Below are 24,505 nucleotides of genomic sequence, written 5' to 3' on the forward strand. Positions count from 1 at the left end.
TAAGGATTTGTATTGAAATGACTGGATGCTGTGATGTAATTTTTTTTGACAAGTAACAATTAACATACTAGCAATATAGCAACATTTTAGTATGATTTTGTGGTCAATATAAAGGTTTGCTCCTACAGAAGTCTCAAACAAGCAAGAAATCTGTGTAAGGGAACTTTATCACCATCAGGTGATCCTCCCAATCTTATTAAAATGACCAGGTAACAGAAAATGTGCTCCTTTAACTAGTTAAAACACACATCTTATATGGAATGACGCAAACAACGAACTAGAGCTTTTCAATAATATAATATAGTACTTCCGTTTGTAAAAAAAATGGCCTTATTTCATGTTAAATTCCAGTAATAGACCTGCCCTGCATCATTCTTACTCACTGAACTCTGAGAGGTTGATACGTGGTCAATACTGACACTAACCAGTGATTTTCCAACCGGAGGTTTCTGTTTTGTTTAGTCATGTTGTACTTGGCTTGATACACACTGGCAATAATATAAAGATGCAATGACCTAAAGACATAACACTCATCGTGATTACGCTTGAGAAAAATGAAGAAACCTCTTACTGGTAGTGAGCCCATGGCAAAAATTACGCTTCAGCCTCAACAAATGTTTGCAATTATTGTGCTTCTGCCCACCCAGTCTCCATTCGCCTGCTTGCGTCAGAGGGTCTGCAGACCCAGACCGCACATGTGGCAATGATTAAAAGAGGAAGCAGAGCTGTGTGAGTAAGAGACGCGCAGTGTAGGCTTCATACAGTATGTTCATCATCCTGTCATTTCTGTTTCACTTTTCACACGCTGCACTCACCACAAAGCTTCACCACCATAGCAACCACAAATGATTCAGAGTCACTGATAAAGCTAATTCTACCTTTCACTGTACTGGTATTTAATTCAACTAACTAATATTTGCATCCCTAATGGCACATGACTACAAAGATCAGCCTTTACATGCACATGAACTTTAATGACATCTTAATATGTGGGTTTAATATGGTGTTGGTCCATCTATTTCAGATATAACTGCTTCAACTTCACAAGATTTAGGAGTGTGTTTATGGGAACTAGAAGCGCATTTGTGAGGTCATGCACTGATGTTGGACAAGCAGATCTGTCTCACAGGTCTAATTCTGCTCTAATTTTTTATTATGTTCTTTCAGGTTGAGGTCAGGACTCTGTGCAGGCCAGTCAATTTCTCTACACCAAACTCCCTAATCCATGTCTTTATGGACCTTGCTTTGTTCAATGTTGTGGAACAGGAAGAGTGCATTCCTAAAATATGCCCACAAAGTTGGGAGCACGAAATTGGCATTAAGAGTTTCTTTTAAAACATGGGATGCCCATGAAAGCCCATCCCATGAAAAAACAACCCCTTACCGTCCCCTTCCACCAAAGTTTACACCTAGCACAATGCAGTCTGGCAAATACAATTTTCTTGTCAACCACCAAACCCAGATTCATCCATTGTAATGCAAGACAAAGTATGATATCATTTTTTGTTTTTTTATTTAATTGTCGTGGATTTGTTTCCTCTTTGATATAGTATATTAACAGTTGACTGTGGAATATTTAGTAGGAAGGACATTTACCACACTTGAGTTCACTGAGCTCCTAAGTGCAACCTATTGTTTCACAAATGTTTTCTAGAAACAGTCTGCATGCTTGCTTGATTTTATACACCTGTGGGCATGGAATGGCTTGGGACATCTGAATTGAATGATTTGGAGGGGTGTCTCAAAGCTTTTAGCTAAATAGTGTTGATAAAAGTAGATGCCACATTCAACTTTTACGGTCAACAATATTTTAAAACTAATTGACTTTCACTCTTTCATTTACAGACAAAAACAGCTGAAAAATTGTTCTAAATATGTTCGAACTAAAACCATACAGGTTTGGAGAAGGAGTAAATGGTGAAAGAATATCTTATTTTCATTCAATCTTTACTTTAATATAATGAATATTACAAATAAAAATCTTTCTGTGGGTCTTTTATTTTCTTATAAGGTAAATAAAGTATTTTTAAATACATTTTATTTTACAGTTCTCTATAGTATGCCCCCTACAGTACAAGCAAGTATACAGTTTAATAATATAGTTCAGAATGTTCTTAAAAAATATGTAAATGAAATATTTACCTTAGAATATAGGGACGTAACGATTAACCGTGAGTCAGTTGAAAATCGATTCAAATATGTGACGATTCAAACCGGTACAAATGAATCACGATACATGTTTTGAACAGAGATGGCGCTGTGTTTACTGGTGCAAACTCGCTTTATCTTCACATCAGCGGTGAGCAAGAGGGGGAGCAGCAGACTAAACAGCGGTGATGTGTGCCAGACAAAACACAAACTGTGTGCAAATACTGCAAAAAGACGTGTACTTACAGAGAACAGTCAATATGATACAGCACAGTGAAAAGCTACTGTCACAGACGTTTATAAGCAAAAAGCTATAGGCCAAACCATGCGGATTTGAGGATTGACAGCTCCGCTTGATCCGATGAGTGCTAACATTACGGAGATCCCACAGTGCATCAGTGTTTTCATATGAAAGTGTGAAGATGTTTTTCAGACTGAAAGAGAAAGCTGTTCTGTTACAGAACCAGATATTCCAGGTGTTCCTTTTTAACCCTCTCTTTTTCAGTTTAGTTTATGTATCTTTTAGTAATTCGCTAATTATATCATATATTATAATCAGTATTTTAAGCTAGGGGCCAGTCCTCTGGAGCAGAGGACCTATTGACCACCTCTGTACACCCTGCTCTCTGGTTAAGTAAAGACTTTCCTCTCCACACCAGCCATCTCAGTCCTCAGTGAAAGAGTTTTTTTCATCAGCAGGGCACATTGTAAATGTGCAAAGATCCCAGCTTATGCCAGAAAACATAGATATTCTGATATTTCTTTAAAAAATGTAAAATCCCAGCAGTCCCAGTTTTAGTTTGTTTGTGTATTAAAGTGCCTTTAATTTGTAATGTTCATTTTTGATTTGGAATTCGTTTTAAATGTACAATTTAGCTGCACAGTCAAAGTTTTAGTTTGTTTAAATTAAAGAGTCTTCTTTAGTTTGTATTATTCACTTTTTTTATTTGAATTTTGTCTTAAAATTCCGAGCTAGTTATTGCAGAAATAATTTTATTTTGTGAAAAAAAGTGCAGTATTTGAGAAAAAATAAAAGGGCTCTTGTTCACCTTAAATTTATCTCAAAATAATTTTGTTAAAAGAAATTGTGACTAAATCGTGAAATTAGTATCGTGAATCGTATGGAATCGTGAGTCATCCCTATTAGAATATAATCACTAGCAAAAAGCTTTCCGTTTGGGGTCCATAGTTCTAATATCTTGTTACCACGCCAATAGACTTTTTTGATCAATAAAAATTTATATTTCTGACTACAATAATATAATCTGACAGATAATTTGTTCTCAGGACTGGCAGTTCCTATAGAAGAAATATGTTTTTTCCTCTCAATTGACATCCAATTACAGACACGTTCTGCTGAACTCCAGCTGTGTTTCTTTTTCTTTCTTTCTTTTTTATTATAAATTCTGTACCCACAGTCATTTCATGTGGACTGACATTAAACATTTTATAAAAAAAAAATTTCAACTCAGAAAAGTTCTCCTTAACATCTTTGAAAACAACTTTTCTATGACACATCTAATAGTTAGATAATTCTCTCAATGACACCATTGAGAAAAAAATGATCAGACATGGCTATTTAATTTACACTTTCCCAACTTTGTAATTGTTCCGTCAAGGCAAGAAAAAAGAACAGAAGGCTCATAAAACAATATCTGCACCAACATTTTTGTCTCTCTGTCTAAATCTATTTGTTGCATCACACACATACCAATTATTTTACAGTTTGCAACTGAGACTTTGGCTGATGGTTGTCGTTTTTGTAGTTTGATGCTCATTCTAACAGCCAGCAAATAAAGACTCATAAAATCACCCGACACGAAATCCAGAAGCAAGGGCAGAGTTTGTCTTTGAATTAATATATATTGTTTTCCTCTTTACTTTGACACCACGTCGTCTTCTATTTTGGGTGTTTTCTCTTAACAGCCATGACCTCAGCATTGAATTGGCGGACATCATCTTATCTTACTGCAGATAAATAGAGCTAAGAGGTGCCAAAGGAGACGAAAAGCAGAAATCTGACTGGTGGAAATTTTAAAAAATCAGCTTGTTTAGATTTATTACAAATTTTTGAAAAGGCCATTAAATCTTAAGCACTGTAATAAAATCCAGACATTGTAATAAAGTTTGCAGCTCTAAAATACACATTGTCCTAACAAACATTATGGAAAATTGCAGTTCTGTACAATGAAGCATTTCCCTCGCCCAGATTGAACTTAATGGGTTGTTGGGACAACAGCATCAAAACACTGAGTAAAAACTGTAAAAGGAGTTACACCCTGAGTCACGTCTGGCTATATTTAGTAGCATAAAGAAGCCTTTATAACTGAACGTAGTGGTGAAGTCACATTCATACGCTCAGATTCACTGCCTCTAACATTTTCTCCCAGAGGTCTTCAAAAGCTCATTTCTTTTTAGTAAAATTTGAAGGGATTCATTCTAAAAAGTTTTAATTAGGAATTACCTTTAGTGTTGAAACGCTCTTATGTTTTTCTTGTGTTTAGCAGTGAATCAAGTATTTCTTCTCTTCTGTCAGTATTGTTTCTTGGGCTGGATCAAAAACGCTGGTCCTAATTTGATACGATAACCAATACAGCACTCTATAGACAAAGAGAGATGAAATAAAACAATAGACAACATTTTTGAAAAGAAGACTAACAGAATACCCCCCCCCCCCAATAAATTTGAGCACATGTTTATTATTAAGCGTGTTAAAGGTTTTTTGACATTGTGACATTAATTTCATAAGTATTTTCTCAATACATTCTTAACTGAGTTAAAGAAAATAAATAATTGATGAAATACTAAAACAATGTCATAATGCATTCTAAACTTGTATGTAAATGGTACACCTTATTTTTAAGCCAAATTTGTATCACATCAGAAGATTTTCCTTCATAAGATTATAACATGTTTTTTGGTATTTCAAATTGTACGGTGTTATTTCCCTTACAATATGTTCCATTGTTTGTAAATTGTCTCCTTTACTTTTTACTGCCATTGTTGGTGCTTTCATGAATTTAACAACATTTAATGAAAAACCATGTATTTTTATATTTTTTTTCCCACGGCCCACTTGAACTCATTCACTTTTTACTCACCTTTGACTTGTTCCATACCAGACTGACATTTTTTACATTCTGTTGAACACAAAGGAAGATTAAAAAGAACTGAAGAATGCTGGAAACCTTTAGCCATTGACTTAAATAGTATTAGTTTTTTCTACTGTGACTGTCAACGATTCCCGATTTCCAAGATTCTTTTGTGTTCAACAAAAAAAAGAAACTCAAAGTTTGGAACAAGTCAAGAATAAGTAAACGAAGACAGAATTTTCAATTTGAGTAAACTATCCCTATAATATGTTATACTAATTCTTCAATCCTGCCATCTAGTGGTCTGTTATAGCGTGGCAGAATGACTGGTACAACCAATAACAAGCAGTGAGAAGTGAGTGCTGTGTCAATTTCAAAGAAACTATAAAACATGTCAAATTAATTTTTTTTTTTTTTTTTAATAAATAAATGATTGTGTGTATTCTGATGGATTTACACACTTGCAAAGTTTCATTCTCTAACTCAAAAGATCTCATTCATTTTCTTTTTGGCTTAGTTCTTTTATTTATCAGGATTCGCCACAGTGGAATGAACCACCAACTTATCCAGCATATGTTTCACGCAGCTGATGCTCTTCCAGCCGCAACCCAACACTGGGAAACACTCATACACACAGTTTCACACACATACACTATGGCCAATTTAGCTTATTCAATTCACCTATAGTGCATGTATTTGGACTGTGACTGAAACCGGAGCCCCTAGAGGAAACCCAGGAACATGCAAAATCCACACAGAAATGCCAACTGACCCAGCCGGGGCGTGAACCAGCGACCTTTTTGCTGTGAGGCTATTTTGCTACCCACTGCGCCACTGTGACGCCCCCTAAAATAATATCTTCAAGGTAAAATAGAATTTTTAATAGCAAAATTTGGATTAAAGATTATTTTACATAATCTTTCTTTAAACTCAAGAGGACTACATTTAAATATTAAAAGGTCTTTGAAAATGTGGCAATGCGCTAGTTTTGGACTACTGACTGTAGTAATTTTTTATTAGCAGTCATTAAAGTATTAGTGGACTGACTGCTTAATAATCTACAACACTTTGTTTTGATGCTCCTGCAACAGACATTCTGTTGATTATAAGTAAATTTACCCTACTAACCCCAATCTGACTCAGAGTCAACATAGCAGCATATCTAAAGAGTACCACCAAAATAAAGTGTAATAAAATGAGAACTAAATAAAATGTAACTATTTATCATGATGTTCCCTACAGACATTCGGTTGACTACAAAAAATCAAAATCAACATGAAATTATTTTTGTCAACTTATCACCTAAAACAGGGGTCTCAAACTCAAATTGGCGGGGGACCATTTCAGTGACACACAATTCAAAGGAGGGCCATTTTAACATTCAAGCACAATAAAAAAAGTGGAAATCTGACATACAGTGCATCCGGAAAGTATTCATAGCGCTTCACTTTTTCCATGTTTTCTTATGTTACAGCCTTATTCCAAAATGGATTAAATTCATTTATTTCCTCAAAATTCGTCACACAATAGCCCATAATGACAATGTGAAAAAAGATTTTTTGAAATTGTTGCAAATTTATTAAAAATAAAATACCTGAAAAATCACATGTACAGAAGTATTCACAGTCTTTGGTGTGAAGCTCTAAACTGAGCTCAGGTACATTCTGTTTCTACTGATCATTCTTGAGATGTTTCAGCAGCCTAATTGGAGTTCACCTGTGGTAAATTCAGTTGATTAGACATGATTTGAAAAGGCACACCTGTCTATATAAGGTCCCAGGGTTGACAGTGCATGTCAAAGCACAAACCAAGCATGAAGACAAAGGAAATGTCTATAGACCTCCGAGACAGGATTGTCTCAAGGCACAAGGCTGGGGAAGTTACAGAAAAATTTCTGCTGCTCTGAGAGTTCCAATGAGCACAGTGGCCTCCATCACCCGTAAGTAGAAGATGTTTGGATCCACAAGGACTCTTCCTAGAGCTGGCCGGCTATCTAAGCTAAGTGACCGGGGGAGAAGGGCCTTAGTCAGGGAGGTGATCAATAACCCGATGGTCACTCTGTATGAGCTCCAGCGTTCCTCTGTGGAGAGAGGAGAACCTTACAGAAGGACAACCATCTGTGCAACAATCCACCAATCAGGCCTGTATGGTAGAGTGGCCAGACAGAAGCCACTCACCGCCTGGAGTTTGCCAAAAGGCATCTGAAGGACTCTATGGAACCATAGAAACAAAATTCTATGTTCTGAAGAGACTAAAATTGAACTCTTTGGAGTGAATGCCAGGTGTTAAGTTTGGAGAAAACCAGGCACCACTCATCACCAGGCTAATACCATCCCTACAGTGAAGCATGGTGGTTGCAGCATCATGCTGTGGGGATGTTTTCAGCAGCAGGAACTTGAGGACTGTTCATCTTCCAGCAGGATAATGACCCAAAGCACACTGCCAAAATATCAATAGAGTGGCTTCACAACAACACGGTGAATGTCCTTGAGTGGCCCGGCCCAGCCAGAGGCCAGACCTAAATCCTATTGAACATCTCTTGAGAGAAAAATGGCTGAAAATCTCTGAAAATGGCTGTACACTGTCGCTTCCCATCCAAACAAGCTTGTTTATTCAAAAAGACCTGAGGCTGTAATTGCTGCCAAAGGTGCATCAACAAAGTACTGAGCAAAGGCTGTGAATACTTATGTACATGTGATTTTTCAGGTTTTTTATTTTTAATAAATTTGCAACAATTTAAAACAATCTTTTTTCACATTGTCATTATGGGGTTTTGTGTGTAGAATTTTGAGGGAATAAATGAATTTAATTTATTTTGGAATAAGGCTCTAACATGAAAAATGTGGAAAAAGTAAAGCGCTATAAATACTTACCGGATGCACTGTAATTGATGCATCTTAGGACAACAGACATGACGTTTATATTTCAAGCATTACATTTCACCAGTGATAATGCAAATCAGCACGTTTATCGTGTCACACATCAGCTGCTGAAATAATATCTGTGTTTGTGTGTATGGCTGAGTCATTCTTTCACAGTGTATATGCAGTCAAAATTCTAGCTTTTTGTTTCTTGTTATACATATTGAAGGCATAGTTTAAATTGCTATGAAAATACTACAAATAATAGGCATAACAATTATTATTCTGTCCCAGTAGCGTGAGAACAGCAGAAAGCAGTTTGGGTAACTTAAGTGACATTACTGGCGATTGTTCTTCTCAATATCTTTCTTTTATTGTAAAGCTACAACAAAGAGGGGGAAAGTGTGTACATTTTAACTTTTACTTTAACAAGTGCAAATCAACTAGCAGTACAATTTTACTAATGTACATAGTTTTTATGCAAATCTTAATAAGCATATGAGGAAAATCTATTAATGAGACCATTTGAATCAAATATTAGCAAAACTATTATATTTCTTACCCCACCAGCATAACGTGTAAGCCACGAAGAACTGTTTGTACAACAAAATACAAGTGGAATAAAACTGATAATAATCAACGACCCTTGAATATTTACAAAAATAGAGCTTTAGTAAAAATAGAGCACTTATGGACATACTGTATATCTTAACGTTTAAATCAGCCACAGAATAAAAATGCATGTGTGTTACTCTCGACCGTACACTGAGAGAAAATGAAAGTAAAATCAATCTGAATGCACTACTTTAAATGTCGACTAGGTGGGTGGGTCAAAACCACATGGGGCTAGACGCGACTGCACAACAATAATAGTGGTTCAAAAATAAATGTTTCGGTGGGCTGAATCTCGTTATATTATACGTCAGTTGTGGGCCGGAGGAAGGAGGAGGGCGGGGCGTATATGGCCCACAGGCCGGCAGTTTAAAACCCCTGGCCTAAAATATTAAGTCAACTTATCAAGTCATAGAAGCTGATTTAAGTTCAAATTTAAGGTTAAATTGGTTCTAGATAAACATTTAAGTCAACCAATAATTATTTACTATGTATAAGCAACTTATTCAACTAACCCTAAGTTTACATGGTTGACAAGTACTTTCAATGGTACTTCTAGTTAAGAGTGTTGAAACAGAAAAATTACAGTGAAGAAATGAAGACATTTACCCCAGACTGAGGAAAATCAGCAGCATGATTGCGGTCAGGCAAGTGGTGAGGAAGGCAGGCCTGGGCAACCAGTAGCTGAATGAATCTGTGCTGGACAGACGAGGAAACTGGCCTTCTGGAAGTAGAGCCTGAGCAAAGACATCCTGCAGGTGTACATGACCAGTCTGTGCCACAGGAATCACTGAGGGGGGAAAAGCACAGACATTATTGCGTAGAGGTCAGAGATGTGTCTGCTTGTGATTTGTGTGTGTGTATGTGTCTGTGGGTTCACCTGTGAGGTAGAAGTAAAGCCGGACGAGTGATTGCTCCTGAGAAAGCACTTCACACTGGTAGGTTCCGGATTGCTCAGGACGGGCAGAGGGGATGGAGTATAGAGGATCTGCTCCAACCGTCACATCGTCAAACCGCTCCCTCAGCATCGTTCTGTCCTGTTCGTCGAATTCAGAGGTTGAGAGTACAGAAGGAGTTAGAAAGAATTAGCAAGTACTAGCACAATCTTACTAACTTTAAGTTCAAGTAGTGTCTTCCACATATTAATTAGATTATTCATTCATTCATTCAATTATTAATTTTCTTTTCGCCTAATCCCTTTATTAATCCAGGGTCACCACAGCGGAATGAACCGCCAACTTATCCTGCACATTTTTACACAGCAGATGCCCTTCCAGCCGCAACCCATCTCTGGGAATCATCCACACACACTCATTCACACATACACTCATACACTACAGACAATTTAGCCTACCCAATTCACCTGTACTGCATGTCTTTGGACTGTGGGGGAAACCGGAGCACCCGGAGGAAACCCACGCAAACGCAGGGAGAACATGCAAACTCCACACAGAAACGTCAACTGGGCCGAGGCTCGAACCAGCAACCCAGCAACCTTCTTGCTGTGAGGTGACAGTACACACTACCTACTGTGCCACTGTCACACTTAATTAGATTACTTAATGTTAAATGCACTACTTTGCTAACAAAACAAATTTAACAACAAACAAACTGTTCATACCCCTGGCAAATTCTGACTTAAATATACTTTAATTCAATCAGTTAGTTTTTTTTGACCGCAAACACGCTGGTGTCTCCCAAAAGATAATAAGACTATGTACAAATAGATCACTGTAAAAAAATTTTTTTTATTAACATTAAATTAGAATTTGCCAGGGTTATTAATAACTTCAAGGGTTTTTTGCACGATATTGGAAAAAACTGACATTACAGTATTTTCATTTACTGCGATATAAATTGTGATACAAATGCAATTTCACCAGATGACTTGAATAGCCTGTAAAGAGTGGAATGATTGTGTAGCGGAGCATATCTGCATAAAATATCATTTTAAAATGACAAGCATAGTTAAATACAACAGACAAAAGATGCAAATAAACAATGACTTATTATTTTTTGGGGAGTCAAACAGTATTCAGAAGCACAAATTAAATAATCACTGTATATTAATAATAATAATAATAATATTATGAATAATAATAACGCTATATCATTTTAATTATGTATAAATGTACAATTAACCTTTAAGCTACAAATGTTTAATTTATTGTACCCAAATCAAAATTCCTTAAGTCAGGCCTTAAAAACACTTGCAAATATTACACTTTCACTTAAAGGTTAAAATTTGAAATTACTCCACTGTTGTTAACTGTAATTACTGGTAAACTATAATCCTGACTACACTGCTGATCCCTGCGATGTGACTGTTGCGGACTCGCACATTGCGATATCGATGCTGAAACCATATATTCTGCAGCCCTACTTGACTGTGTATCGAAGATAGAATATATATATATATATATATATATATATATATATATATATATATATATATATATATATATATATATATATATATATATATATATATATATATATATATATATTTATATAGAATAATAGAAAAATGAAAAAAAATTATGTATATTTTACTGTACTTCTGTTTGAAGCTAAATGGATGGATGATACATTTAAAGTTTTAAAGAAAATTAAAAACTGCAAAAAGAATATTGTAATTTTCTCATTATAAAAAGGTTCTCATTATAAAAAAGGGGTATTTGGAGCATACACATGATGAAGATACTTAAGTTCAATGATTTGGTTAAATTTAACACAGCGCAATGTACGTTTAAAGCTAGGAATAAAACACTGAAGATGCATACAAAAGTTTTTTGAAGAAAGATATGGGGGATATAATCTGAGAGTGAACCAATTTTTAGGAGGTTGAAAACAAGGACAACTTAAAAAAATTGTCTGTATGTGGTGTGAAATTATGGAACAGTCTAGAACAGATTCTCAAACAATGTCAGGATATTAATCAATTAAAAAAGTTGTATAAATACATATTATTAAAGGAATATAATGATGAATAGAGGTGATTAAAAAAGAATAAAATTAGATAGGTATGATGAAATTGCAATTAATAGCTGTTTGCAATACTATATATTTTTTGGGTCTATGTTATAAAATGTAAAAGTACAAATGGAGTCAAACGTATAATATGTCAAAGATGCCTCATGTATGTCTCATGTAAAGCTCATATGTCTCATGCAAAAAGAAGAGATAAGTAAAAGAAGATATAAGTTGAAGTAATAGACGAATGATGTGTGTGGTAATTGGGTGGGGAAAATAATAAGCTTGTGCTTGTATGTATTTTTTATTTAAAGAATTGTTTTATGAATGATTTTTCTGTTCGAAATCAAATCAAACAATACATTGCAGGAAGAATATCCTTTCATTCATTTTCTTTTCTATTAGTCCCTTTATTAATCAGGAGTCGCCACAGCGGAATGAACCGCCAACTTTTCCAGGATATGTTTTATGCAGCAGATGCCCTTCCAGCTGCAACCCATCACTGGAAAACATCCATACACACTCATTCAGACACATACACTACGGACAATTTAGCCTACCCAATTCACCCGTCCCGCATGTCTTTTGACTTGTGGGGGAAACCGGAGCACCAGGAGGAAACCCACGCATCACGGGGAGAACATGCAAACACAACACAGAAACGCTGACCCAGCTGAGGCTCGAACCAGCGACCTTCTTGCTGTGAGGTGAACGTGCTACCCACTGCACCACTGTGCAGCCCAGGAAGAAGCTATGTAACTAAAATACATTAAAATTTCTGTCTGAATAAAATGAATACAGGAAACAAACAAACAACTTCTACTGACATTAATGAGCATAGTGTGCAGAAAACAATGGACTGCCTAATTATAAACCAATTAGTTTTACACATTGGCCATTTCAAACCTTGCCAGCTACTCGTCTATGGTTTTCTCTTCACCTGTGCGTATCTCCAGACTATCTCTACATCTGCAGGCAGCAGGAAAGGGACACTACACCACATCTGAGTCCTGTTGTTCTCCTGTACAGTGATTTCCTTCCCTGCCAAAGCACGCGCACACACACACAGCAGTACATCAGACTCAACTCTATAACACTTCACCTTGCAATTGAATGCCTTTTGTCAACAGAAGAACAGAATCAGCCCAGTCTGCCCACCTTTTACCTAATTATAATATTTAAAGCGAGCCTCTAGTGCGAGCAGCCGAAGAACTGATCCGCCGAGCAGTAATTGTAGCTGTGCAGAGTGGAAATGAATACGGTGGTGTGTGGGAGACGGCCTGCCATCTTAGCTGACCCACAGGGCTATCTGTGCGCAATGATATTATGTGTGAAAGTGTGTCAAGACCCAGGGTTTCGTTTAACAACTTCGCCGTGCTCTTAAGTGGAGTTAAAAGCTGGAGATGTTTGTGCTGCGTAAATGCCGTTACGTAATTACAGAGGTGGTTCTGTCAGGTTGAGTTATAACATATCCATCATGTCAAGTGTGGAGAGAGCGGTGGGTGAGGGGCTGCGCTGAAATACATATCATAGGAGATTGAACAGAAATGTGGAGATGTGTGGGCTCTTCAAATGTGGAGAGTTTGTGGACTCACCGGGACAGTCCAGCGGGAACTCACAGGAGTCATACTGACAGGTCACGCAGTTATAAACAGCACCCTGCACCTGGAAACCTAAACAGAAAAGTTGAATCCTTATTGATCGTAATAATAACACATTTTTACTTTGAAATAATGCAACTGTATATTTAAAGACCAGAGAGCATGTAGGCTGACTTAAGTGAAGAGAAGATCTTGAATCTTGTTTTATCTACACTCAAAAATAAAACACTCAAGATTTTTGCTACTGTGGACCCCCAAATATAATCATCTTATTGCAAAATGTCCTCTTTCTCAGGCAGCTGAATATTATTATACGTAAATATGTATCCATTTTTTATTGTGAAAGATGTATATTAGGGCTGCACAATGTATTGCTTCAGCATCGATATTGCAATGTGCACATCCACAGTAGTTACATCGCAGGATCTATAATGTTGAGTTATTATATTATTGATGAGTTATTATATTATGATGGTAGTCCATTAGTTCAAAATGGAGTGAAAGTTTTTCATTTGCACGTTTTTAAGCCCTGACAGTGTTTAAAGTATTCAGGCACAAGAAATTTTACCATATGTAACTTTAATAAAGAATATTTTTATTGAATTATTTATACAGTAAAGGCATTTTGCAGTGTTATATTATAGTTTATTATTCAAATTCAATACCTGAATGCTATTGGACTGCCCCGAAACCATAAATCACTGTTTATTTCACTTTTATCTTTACTTTTAATTCATTTTTTTGACATTTATGAATGACTCACTTCCCTACAGAATCATTCCAATCAATCTAAATTCTTTCTAAATAGCAGTTTTCAATCGGTCATCTGATGAAATTGTGAATATACTGTATATATATCGTATCATCTGGTGAAATGGAATATAAATCACAATATTTATTGCAGACAAACAAAATATAGCAATATCAGCATTTTCCAATATCATGCAGCCCTAATGTATATTATAAATATGCACTTCAAGAAAATTCAGGACCCACTGTTAACATGATTCGATGTAACTTTGCAAAAAATTATTTATTTCTCCATGTTTTGTTGTATTTTAGAGGTTAAATGAAACGAATGTTATGATATTGCCATTTCCTTGGAATTTTTTTTACAGTTCTTGCAAAATATTAGCTGGAACCTGACCCTATTTCTTTTTTTTATGCAACCACATTTTATTGCATAAACACTAAAAATGTTACCTCTCATTCAGAAAAAAAGAGATTGTAATAGTAAACCAAAACTTATTTTTTTTATACATTCAATAAACAGCATAGTCTAAAAAGCCTCTTCTAAACAACTATTAAAGAAAGGTCCCACAATTTTTTTTATGAATTCTAAAGAGGAACAGTAGCTCTTACATCTTCATATAAACAGTTGGATGGGGCCTGCAGTATATTCCAGTTTAAGCCAAATAATGACTAAAAACTAGAATTTTCATGACCTTTAATGAATTGAAAACCAGGCCGCTGTTGTGCTTTGATTAATGTTTAAATGGTTAGCTCGATAGTCATTTTTACAAATTTACATTTAGTTTTTCTGTCATCTTTTTAACACCCAGTCTTTGGATATTTTGAAGCCAAAGAACCTAAAATTTATATTATTATTATTATTATTATTATTATTATTATTATTATTATTATTATTATTATTATTCACTGATATTACTTGACTTGGACAAAATATATACATACCCTGTCTTTCAATGTCTGGAATAGCCAATGATGAACTTCTGGTGAAAGGTTTATGTGACTATTTTCAATTTCATAAGGTTCCATTTATGGCATCAATGTTGTATTGTAATTAAAATATAATCAGTAATATGTATGGGATGACAATTTGCTGGAAGCCCTGGGGCCGGCTGACTGAAATTAAATGTGTGCATATACCCAATTAAACAGTCAAGAAAACCCAATACAGTGGTTCTCACAGGTCATGAAAGTTCTAAAATTCAGAAAGTCAACTCAGCTTTCAGTGAATGCTTTGTAAGATTGAAAGCAACAGTGGAGGTCTAGGGTGTAACAATATGTACAAAAAAATAATAAAAATAAAATAAAAAATCTATAACTATACAAGTAAATAACTAAATAAAATAATTAGAATTGTATTAAAACAAATGGATAAGCAGATTTCTCAGAAGGGTCAAGATCAGCTCATAATAGATGCAACTCACCACATGGGGGCAAACATCCAGATGCTGCAAAAACAAACAAACAAAACAGATCAAAACATAAAAACAGATTTTTACATATTGCTGTTTCTAAAAAAGAAGACAATTGTGATAAAACTAGAAAAAAGTGAGAGCTGTGGTTTTGAAGTAGAAGGCTCGGGTCTAGATTTCATGTTTTCTCAGGCACAAGAAATGAAGTTATAATGTAAGTCTCACCTCTGGGCAGGCTTGAGGCCGCTGCAATGAAATTGTTTGCTGCTGCCTGTAACCTGGACTCATACTCTGTATCTAAAGAAGAGAGGAGATGGAAGAAGGACAGCACCATTTGTCTCAATGTTACTCAAAGTGTGCATGTCAAAGATTATCTGTCTCCTTCAATCAGCATTTCTCTGCCGGATATATCATGTCAGTCTATGTCTGTCTTTTCCACTCTCCTCAATGTGAAAGATCCATCCTCAAAATGGCGCATCCACAACTTAATTACAGAACAAACAGAAATCACCTGAAGCCAGCAGTTATTTTTGAAATGGTTCACAGAGGGGAAAAAAACATTGTGCGTTGTTTCTGTCTTTTTTCTAAAGGATAAACGATTTTGTTCTGATATTATTGCAATCAAACCACTAGAAATGACAGGTTTACATTTTTACAACATCCAGCATCTCATAAATGCACTGAGGGTGTGGAAAGTGTAGACAAAGTGCTTCACATTTGCACACCTCAGTTTTCAGTGAATGTTATGTAAGAAACTGAGCCTGTTTATTCTGTTGTAATCTAAGTACTGTTAGCGTTTACGATACTTTTCTTATTTATAGATGGATCATGTCTGAGAGTAAATATTTACTGTATAGTCTCTTTAACAGGTCTTTCCCCAAACACTGTTATTGGTAATTAGATTAACCTGTTACCGTAATTTAGCTGCTGGTCAAATTCCTCCACTATAGGCATAATCTCAGCCATCAAAATATTCTTCAGCATCGAGTCATATCCTCTCCCTGAGAAACAGATAAAACAACAACAATATAATAGTAACAACAATTCGAAAGACCCACCCCCAACAGACAAATGTCCAGAATTTGTTCCATACATGACTCATTTGTCCTATTTTGACTGCTAAGCTATCATAAATTGTGAAAATAACCCATCAAAGGCTTTAAGACCAAACGGAATCTGACGTAAGTAAAGTCATGTTTTACTTTATTCTAAGTCTTGGACCTTGTTCTTAAAAGAAAAAACGACCAATAAAAAAGTGTGAAGCATCAAAAGCGGACCATATTAAAGTTCTAAGAAAAATTTGGCTATTGTTGTTATCTATAAATTAAATAGAGATGCTAGAAAAAATGTCAAGCTACATTATTATTATTATTAATTTAATTATTCAATATTTAAAAGGCCAAATTCTGACTGAGTTGAATGAGCTGCTCTGTTTGTTATTTGCCTAATAATTGACAATAGGCTACAGTTTTTAATTTAAAACTTTAACAGACTACATTTTTTTTCTAATGATATATGATGTAATAAATTTAAAAATAAGTAGTTTTTTTCTTAATATTATTTATTGTAAATCTTTAGGATATATTTACATCATAAAGTGTGGTATAAGGACCATCCGACAAGCTAATCCAGCTAAAAATAGTGCTTAAAATGTCTCTAAATGCAGTATTTAAACCTCATAATTAAACAGAAAATAAACGGAAAATGTCCACTTTTTGGGAAAAAGAACCACCCCTTTCACCAGACTTTCTAGGGGACAGCAAATGTTAATGCGCACCTTAAATGTAACTTACATTATCGCGGATGAAAATCATTTGTGTTTGCGTAACGTTAACGTGTACCATAGAGCTAGCTTTAGTTGAGCGTTTATATTTTTGTTTCAAGTATGTAATATTTATTTGTATTATAGGTTTTCCTGCTGTAGTCACGTCAATACTTTATTATCAATTTAGCATAATTATAGTAAGGGTTTTCTTCATCATACCTACTTTCCCTGCCTCGACGACTTTCTCTTCATTGTTGAATATGCGATCCAATGTTTTGTAACAAGAGTCTACATTCCTTACATTGTTTTCGGTAACAGTATGGCCCGAACACAAACGACGACTGTCATTTTCATCGATGAAACATTGATAGCAAGTCAAAGCCGATGTAATAACTGAGGTGAAAATCAGCAGTTTCACAATAAACACAAACATTTCTGCTAGCGCTAGACCTGCTATTCTGTCTTCAGAAAATAATTTGAATCTAAACAACAACAGAAAAATCAGTTGAAACTTTACTCTTAATTACATCAAGAGCATGATATGAGAATGTGATTAAACAATTATTTTAACACAGCAATGTATATAATTTAATCGTATTATTGTTATAATTAACATGACAAATTAATAAGGATTAAAGCGTTTTTAAAGGTAGTCTATTTAAATGAGTGGCTTTCTTAAAGTCACAGCTCACTCAAAAAAAAAATCCAATTTCAAATTTCTTAAATGTACACACTCAATTTTTTTAAAATTTATTTATTCAAAACGATTGCATCAACACAATTCCTGAGTTTGTTTCGGGACAACTTAATTGTTTTCATGTTTGATCCTGTTACGTTCCTGATGCTAAATGTCTAAAAGTGAGAGCAATGAAAAGTTTAAAGTAACTTCCATATTATTTGTTCTACCTACTATGACAATAGTTACAGGTTTATCTATAGGCAGGGATGGGCAAAAATACATTGACATGTATTTTAAAATAAAACACCAATTACCTCAATTGTATGTGTATCAAACTAAACTGCGAAATACAGCATCCACAAATGTATCCAAATAAAATACTGTATTTTGTGTTTTGAAATTCATTCATTCATTTTCTTTTCGGCTTAGTCCTTTTATTAATCCGGGGTCGCCACAGCAGAATGAACCGCCAACTTATCCAGCATATGTTTTACGCAGCGGATGCCCTTCCAGCTGCAACCCATCTCTGGGAAGCATCCATACACACTCAGTCACAGTCATACACTACAGACAAGTTAGCCTACCCAATTCACCTGTACGGCATGTCTTTGGACTGTGGGTTAAACCGGAGCACCTGGAGGAAACCCACACGAACGCATGGAGAACATGCAAACTCTGTGTTTTGACAATAAAATACTTTTACAAGGGAATATGACATTTCTTGGCAAACCTTCTATCAATAGACATATTCGATCAATCTCTTCACCATTAAACTGAAATAAACAATGATTGACAACAACAGCATTTCTCTGAGCAAGCTTCAACTCATTCACCTCTACTGTACATGAGTAAATATTCTTAAATAGTGTAACTTGTCTTTCTCTTAGAGTTTAGTATAGATTTCTACACATTTTATACAGAAAGTCCTTTCTTGAAGATTATCACTTTGATCACTGTAAAAACCATTTAATGCAGATAATGAGTTGGAATATAGTACTATATCTCTTGATTGTGAAAATTACCACCATCTCTTAAAAGTCTTATATTTCAAATGTTTCCAATTGAAATCTTCAATACTCAATGTACAATCCGGATTTCTGAAAACTAAAATCTCCAGTTTTAGTCATTTCCATAAATCATATTTTTTATAAAGAGCACCTGTAGATCAGCTACTGGCATTTGAAACAGCCAATGAAGTGTTGTAGGACTTATGTTGTTTGTCTTATATTGACTTGCTCCCAAATCTACTACTGCTATCTGTCTGTTACTTTCTTTATACTATATGTGATGCCTAATTTCCATCCATACTTCAAGCACTGATCAACTTTTTCTATAGTCTCCAATTTTTTGTTCTGATCTCAAGTCTTGGCAAATAAATGAGAAAGAACCAATGTAGAGTTCTTACAAAGAATTTTACAGTATTTTAAAAATACAAGACACTAAAGTATTTTGATACAAAATATTAAGCCCGGAGCATCACAGTGGCGCAGTGGGTAGCATGATTGCCTCACAGCAAGAAGGTCACTGGTTTGAGCCTTGGCTGGGTCAGTTGGCATTTTTGGGTGGAGTTTGCATGTTCTCCATGTTCGCGTAGGTTTCCTCCGGGTTCCCCCACAGGCCCAAAGACATGCGCTATAGGTGAATTGGGTCGCCTGATCTCACGAGAAAACGTAAGTATTTTAAGTTTTGTCAGTTTAGTGGCTAATTCGTACGAATTTCGTACGAGTTCAGTCGTATGAAATTGTACAATTTTAAAAAGGAGGCGTGGCACCTAACCCCACCCCTAAACCCAACCGTCATTGGGGGATGAGCAAATCGTACTAAATTATACAAATTAGATCGTACGAATTCATACAAATTAGCCACTAAATGAAAAAGTTACGAATTGCCGTGAGATTGTGTTGCAATTGGGTGAGCTAAATTGTTCATAGCGTATGCGTGTGAATAAATTGAGAGTGTATGGGTGTTTCCCACTGATGGGTTGCAGCTGGAAGGGCATCCACTGTGTAAAACATATGCTGGATAAGTTGGCAGTTCATTCCGCTGTGGTGACCCCTGATTAATAAAGGGACTAAGCCATAAGTGTTCAATCAAGTCCTAGACTTTCTTACTCAAAACAACCTCATGGACAACAAGCAATCTGGCTTTAAGAAAGGCCACTCAACTGAGACTGCCCTGCTCTCGGTCGTGGAGGATCTCAGACTGGCTAAAGCAGACTCTAAATCATCTGTCCTCATCTTGCTGGATTTATCAGCTGCTTTTGACACTGTAAACCACCAGATCCTGCTATCTACGCTTGAGTCACTGGGCGTCGCAGGCACTGTTATTCAATGGTTCAGTTCCTACCTCTCGGACAGGTCATTCAGGGTGTCGTGGAGGGGAGAGGTGTCCAACCTACAGCATCTAAACACTGGGGTACCTCAGGGCTCTGTTCTTGGGCCACTTCTCTTCTCTATCTACACGGCATCTTTAGGAACAGTCATCCAGAAACATGGTTTTTCCTACCACTGCTATGCTGATGACACCCAGCTATACCTCTCTTTCCACCCTGATGATCCCTCGGTTCCAGCTCGCATTTCAGCCTGCCTGTCAGACATTTCACTCTGGATGAAAGATCATCATCTCCAACTTAACCTCATGAAAACGGAAATGCTTGAAGTTTCTGCCAACCCGACTCTTCACCATAACTTTTCAATCCAGATGGATGGAGCAACCATCACTGCATCCAAAATGGTAAAAAGCCTTGGAGTAACGATTGATGACCAACTGAACTTCTCTGACCACATTTCTAGAACTGCTCGATCTTGCAGATTCGCACTCTACAACATCAGAAAGGTCCGACCCTTCCTATCTGAACATACAGCTCAACTCATTGTTCAAGCTCTTGTTCTCTCCAAACTGGACTATTGCAACTCTCTGCTAGCCGGGCTACCAGCTAGTTCTATTAAACCTCTTCAGCTGCTTCAGAACGCAGCAGCACGAGTGGTCTTTGTTGAACCCAAAAGAGCACATGTCACTCCGCTACTCACCCGTTTGCACTGGCTGCCAGTTGCTGCCCGCATTAAATTCAAAGCTCTGATGTTTGCTTACAAAGTGACCTCTAGCTGTGCTCCTTCGTATCTGCTCTCACTTCTGCAGATATATGTGCCCTCCAGAAACTTGCGTTCTGTGAATGAACGTCGCCTCGTTGTTCCATCCCAAAGAGGGAAGAAATCACTTTCCCGAACTCTCACATTCAATCTGCCCAGTTGGTGGAATGAACTCCCTAACTACATCAGAACAGCAGAGTCACTTGCTGTCTTCAAGAAACGACTAAAAACGCAACTGTTTAGTCTCCACTTTCCCTCCTAATCTGCAACTGCCTCTCTGGCTATACCACTGTGCCCTCTTTCTCTCTCTCTCAAAAAAAAAAAAATAAATAAAAAAATAAAAAATTTTCTACTAATGTTTTGCTCTTAGACTTTTACACACCTAAAACTTGTCTATAGCGCTTGTTCACTGCTGCTCTTATCTTAAATTGCTTCCTTGTCCTCATTTGTAAGTCGCTTTGGATAAAAGCGTCTGCTAAATGACTAAATGTAAATGTAAATGTAAATAAAGAAAATGAATGAATGAATATTAAGCCATTATGATCAACCCTATCAAATGCAATTTACAAAGTACTATTTTGTATTTAATACATGTATCATAAATACTGACCATGTGGGGGGAGGGGGGGAGGGGTAATTATCCCTTTCATTTCAAATGACATTTTCCCCATTGTGAAGCAAAAAAAGATATTTTAAATACTTCTATGAACAAAAAGACAATAGAAGCCGACAGACACAAAAACTGTCTGCATTCTTCAACATTCTTCAAAATGTCTTCTTTTGTGTTCCTCGAGAAATAATAGACATTTAAATTGTTTCAGGAAACACTGAGTAAATGATGGCAACATTTTAATTCATCCATATCCTTTAACATATGCGAGTAGATCATATGACGCTCATGGTGGTCTTGTATAGCCCCCCCCAATATTTCTTACTCCAAATTGACTCCATTGTCTTTCCAACCCTCTTCTTGCTCCCATTATGCACCATTTTGCTGCAAAGTAAAGAGATGGGGAGTGTGTGTGTGAAAGAGAAAAGGAGCTAGAGAAGGGAAAAGGGAGGGAGAGGGTGATGCTTGTGTGCCTGTTGATGATGATGATGGTGGTGGGGTGCCGAGATATTGCAAATGATCCAAATTGACCGGAACAAAGAGAAAAGGAAAGGCATTCTGTGCATGTGATCGATCACCGATCTATGAGCAGCAGACCAAAGAGAGACAAAACATGGAATCACAATAATGGGAGAAAGAACAGTGTAACTGGCATTTTTGAAAGATAAATATAAAGATTAAATCAAATATTTAAAAATAATAATATAGTTGGATATGGGAGAGACTTCCAGTGTAGTCAGCGTGTGTGTGTGCATCTGAGAAATAGAGAGACGACCAATCAAGCCCACAAGCTCATTGCATCCAGTATCCCACACCCCTCCCCCCCAATTCCATCACCCCAAAACCCCCTTTCTCCCCCCCTTCTCTGTCTTTTCCAAAGTGTCGCCATGGTAACGAGACAGGGTGCCTAATACATGAAGTTAATATATTTCCAGTGGCAGGAGCGACTTGGGTACTAATGCATTCATCTGTCTCCGCAAAGACAAGCCAATCAATAGTGAGCAGGAGCCCCACCACAGGCCTGCCAGAGAAAAGACGCTTGTAGTCAGTCAGCCGGCCTATAAGCAATGATCAGAAGACAGGTAGCATTGCGCTGCGCTGTCCTGAGATGCTAATTCCACAGCTGGCTCTCCAACAGGAGGCCAGAGAGTCAGAGAGGGGGCGCTGAAAAATGAACATATCATGGAGTGCCAGAGCTGCTGCTTTTTTTTTTTTTTTTTTAACGCAAAAATCATTTTTTCTTCGCACTGAAATCGCACTGAGCAACTTGTCATTGAATTCAAATCTTTGCGTTTTGTATGCTTGTGAGATTTCTTTTAATTTAGTTCAATTCAAGTTCAAGTGTCGCAGTTTTTTCATAATACACATCATTTCAAATCAGGTTTTGCAGAAAATGCTTGTTTCAGAAACGAGGCTGAGATGAGTGTCAAGTTAATGTCCATTAAAATACAGAATTACTATTAAACCAACCTGTTCTCACAAGAAAAAAATATATTTTAGATAATGATGAAAACCTGGGTAATTCATCTGATGCAGTCTATGCAAATAGAAAAGATTAGGTTTACAGTTTGCGGTTATACTGAAAAATTTGACAATATTTGGCAACCCTTCCTCTTACACTTTAAATAAAAATAATAAATAAATAAATATGTGTATATGTATGTGTATATGCATGCAAGTATATAGCTGACCTATTTTCCCTGCCCCTGCTTAGGTATGAATTGACAGTGTTTTTTTTTTACATTTTATTATTATTTTTCTTTTTATTAATTTATTTTCTACTGCTGCACCCTTTGCATATTTGTATTTATATATTTTCTGTATTGTTGTTTGGCCTAATATGTTTTACTTGTGTATATATATATATATATAATTTGTGTTTTTTATTTTATTTTCCTTAATGCAAGAATATGTTATTGTATTATTTTATTCAGAGAGAAAGAAAATGTGAGCAAGTTGTGTTCTGCTGCTACATTGGAGCAGTTGATGTCTAATGATTCTATGTATCTGATGCTGTGGCTCTCTGACTAATATATTACAATAAAAACAGAGTTGAACTAAAAAAAAAACTGGGTAATTCCTACGAATTCTAACAATTGTTATTTTACAAAAGAAGGCCCATCCTTAAACATAACCACCACTGGTGTGAATTTGATAAAATGCAAGAATGATATCTTACACAGTAAATGAATAAGAATTAGCCGCTAAATTAAATGCACATTGGTGGAGTTGATCTTCAGTGTTCAGTGTTTAGGCTTTCAGCACTGATGTTTATATTATACCGAACTGGACTAAACTAAACTGAACACCGAACTGACGTCAGGTGACAAAAATTCTATGTCTAGCCAGCATCTAAGGACAATGTTTTTTTGACGTCCAATAACGACGTCAAGTTACGTTGATATTTGGGTGATTTTAGGTTGATTATTGGAAAGTGACCAAAATCTAACGTCTGATAGATGTCAAAGTGGTAGCATCCACACAACGTCAAGGTGTTACATGATTAGACGTTGATATTTGGTTGATTTTAGGTTGGACATTAAACATTGACGTCGGTCTGATGTTGGGTTCTGACGTCAACCCGACTTTCATTTCCAAACGAAATCCAATGTCCCCATGACGTTGGGGTATGTTGGGGTACAACATCAATATGACATAATGTTGATATCCTGTACCTGCAGGAATGTTAACCCATTTAAGCCCACCAGCAACTATAGTTGCTGAAGATAATAGTTGCCATTTTCCTTTTATAAGTAATTTTCTACATGTTATCCATGTTTAGTTTCTCAATGGCATGCAAGCAACCAACTAAATAAAGAAAGACAGAAAAAGAGGAATTGATTTACTCCCTGTCATGTGAGGCATTCATTTTCATTTAACTTTTTGAAACTAGTGTGTCATAAATAAATACTA

General features: G+C 36.2%; 1 protein-coding gene across 1 annotated transcript in view; it reads right to left on the reverse strand.

Moving 5' to 3' along the window:
• Positions 1-4,179: 4,179 nt before the first annotated feature.
• The window catches only part of spaca6 (sperm acrosome associated 6), a 77,959-nt gene continuing 57,633 nt past the window's right edge, over positions 4,180-24,505 (reverse strand). Inside the window, exons 3-10 of the mRNA XM_056475644.1 lie at positions 16,364-16,450; positions 15,675-15,746; positions 15,462-15,485; positions 13,282-13,359; positions 12,627-12,727; positions 9,594-9,750; positions 9,323-9,503; positions 4,180-4,748 (exon numbers count right to left, since the gene is read on the reverse strand). Coding sequence (XP_056331619.1) covers positions 4,649-4,748; positions 9,323-9,503; positions 9,594-9,750; positions 12,627-12,727; positions 13,282-13,359; positions 15,462-15,485; positions 15,675-15,746; positions 16,364-16,433 — 783 coding nt within the window. The 5' untranslated portion in view covers positions 16,434-16,450 and the 3' untranslated portion in view covers positions 4,180-4,648. The remainder of the gene's footprint in view (positions 4,749-9,322; positions 9,504-9,593; positions 9,751-12,626; positions 12,728-13,281; positions 13,360-15,461; positions 15,486-15,674; positions 15,747-16,363; positions 16,451-24,505) is intronic.

This window comes from Danio aesculapii, chromosome 16 (genome assembly GCF_903798145.1).
Source record: "Danio aesculapii chromosome 16, fDanAes4.1, whole genome shotgun sequence".
NCBI classification, from domain to species: domain Eukaryota; kingdom Metazoa; phylum Chordata; class Actinopteri; order Cypriniformes; family Danionidae; genus Danio; species Danio aesculapii.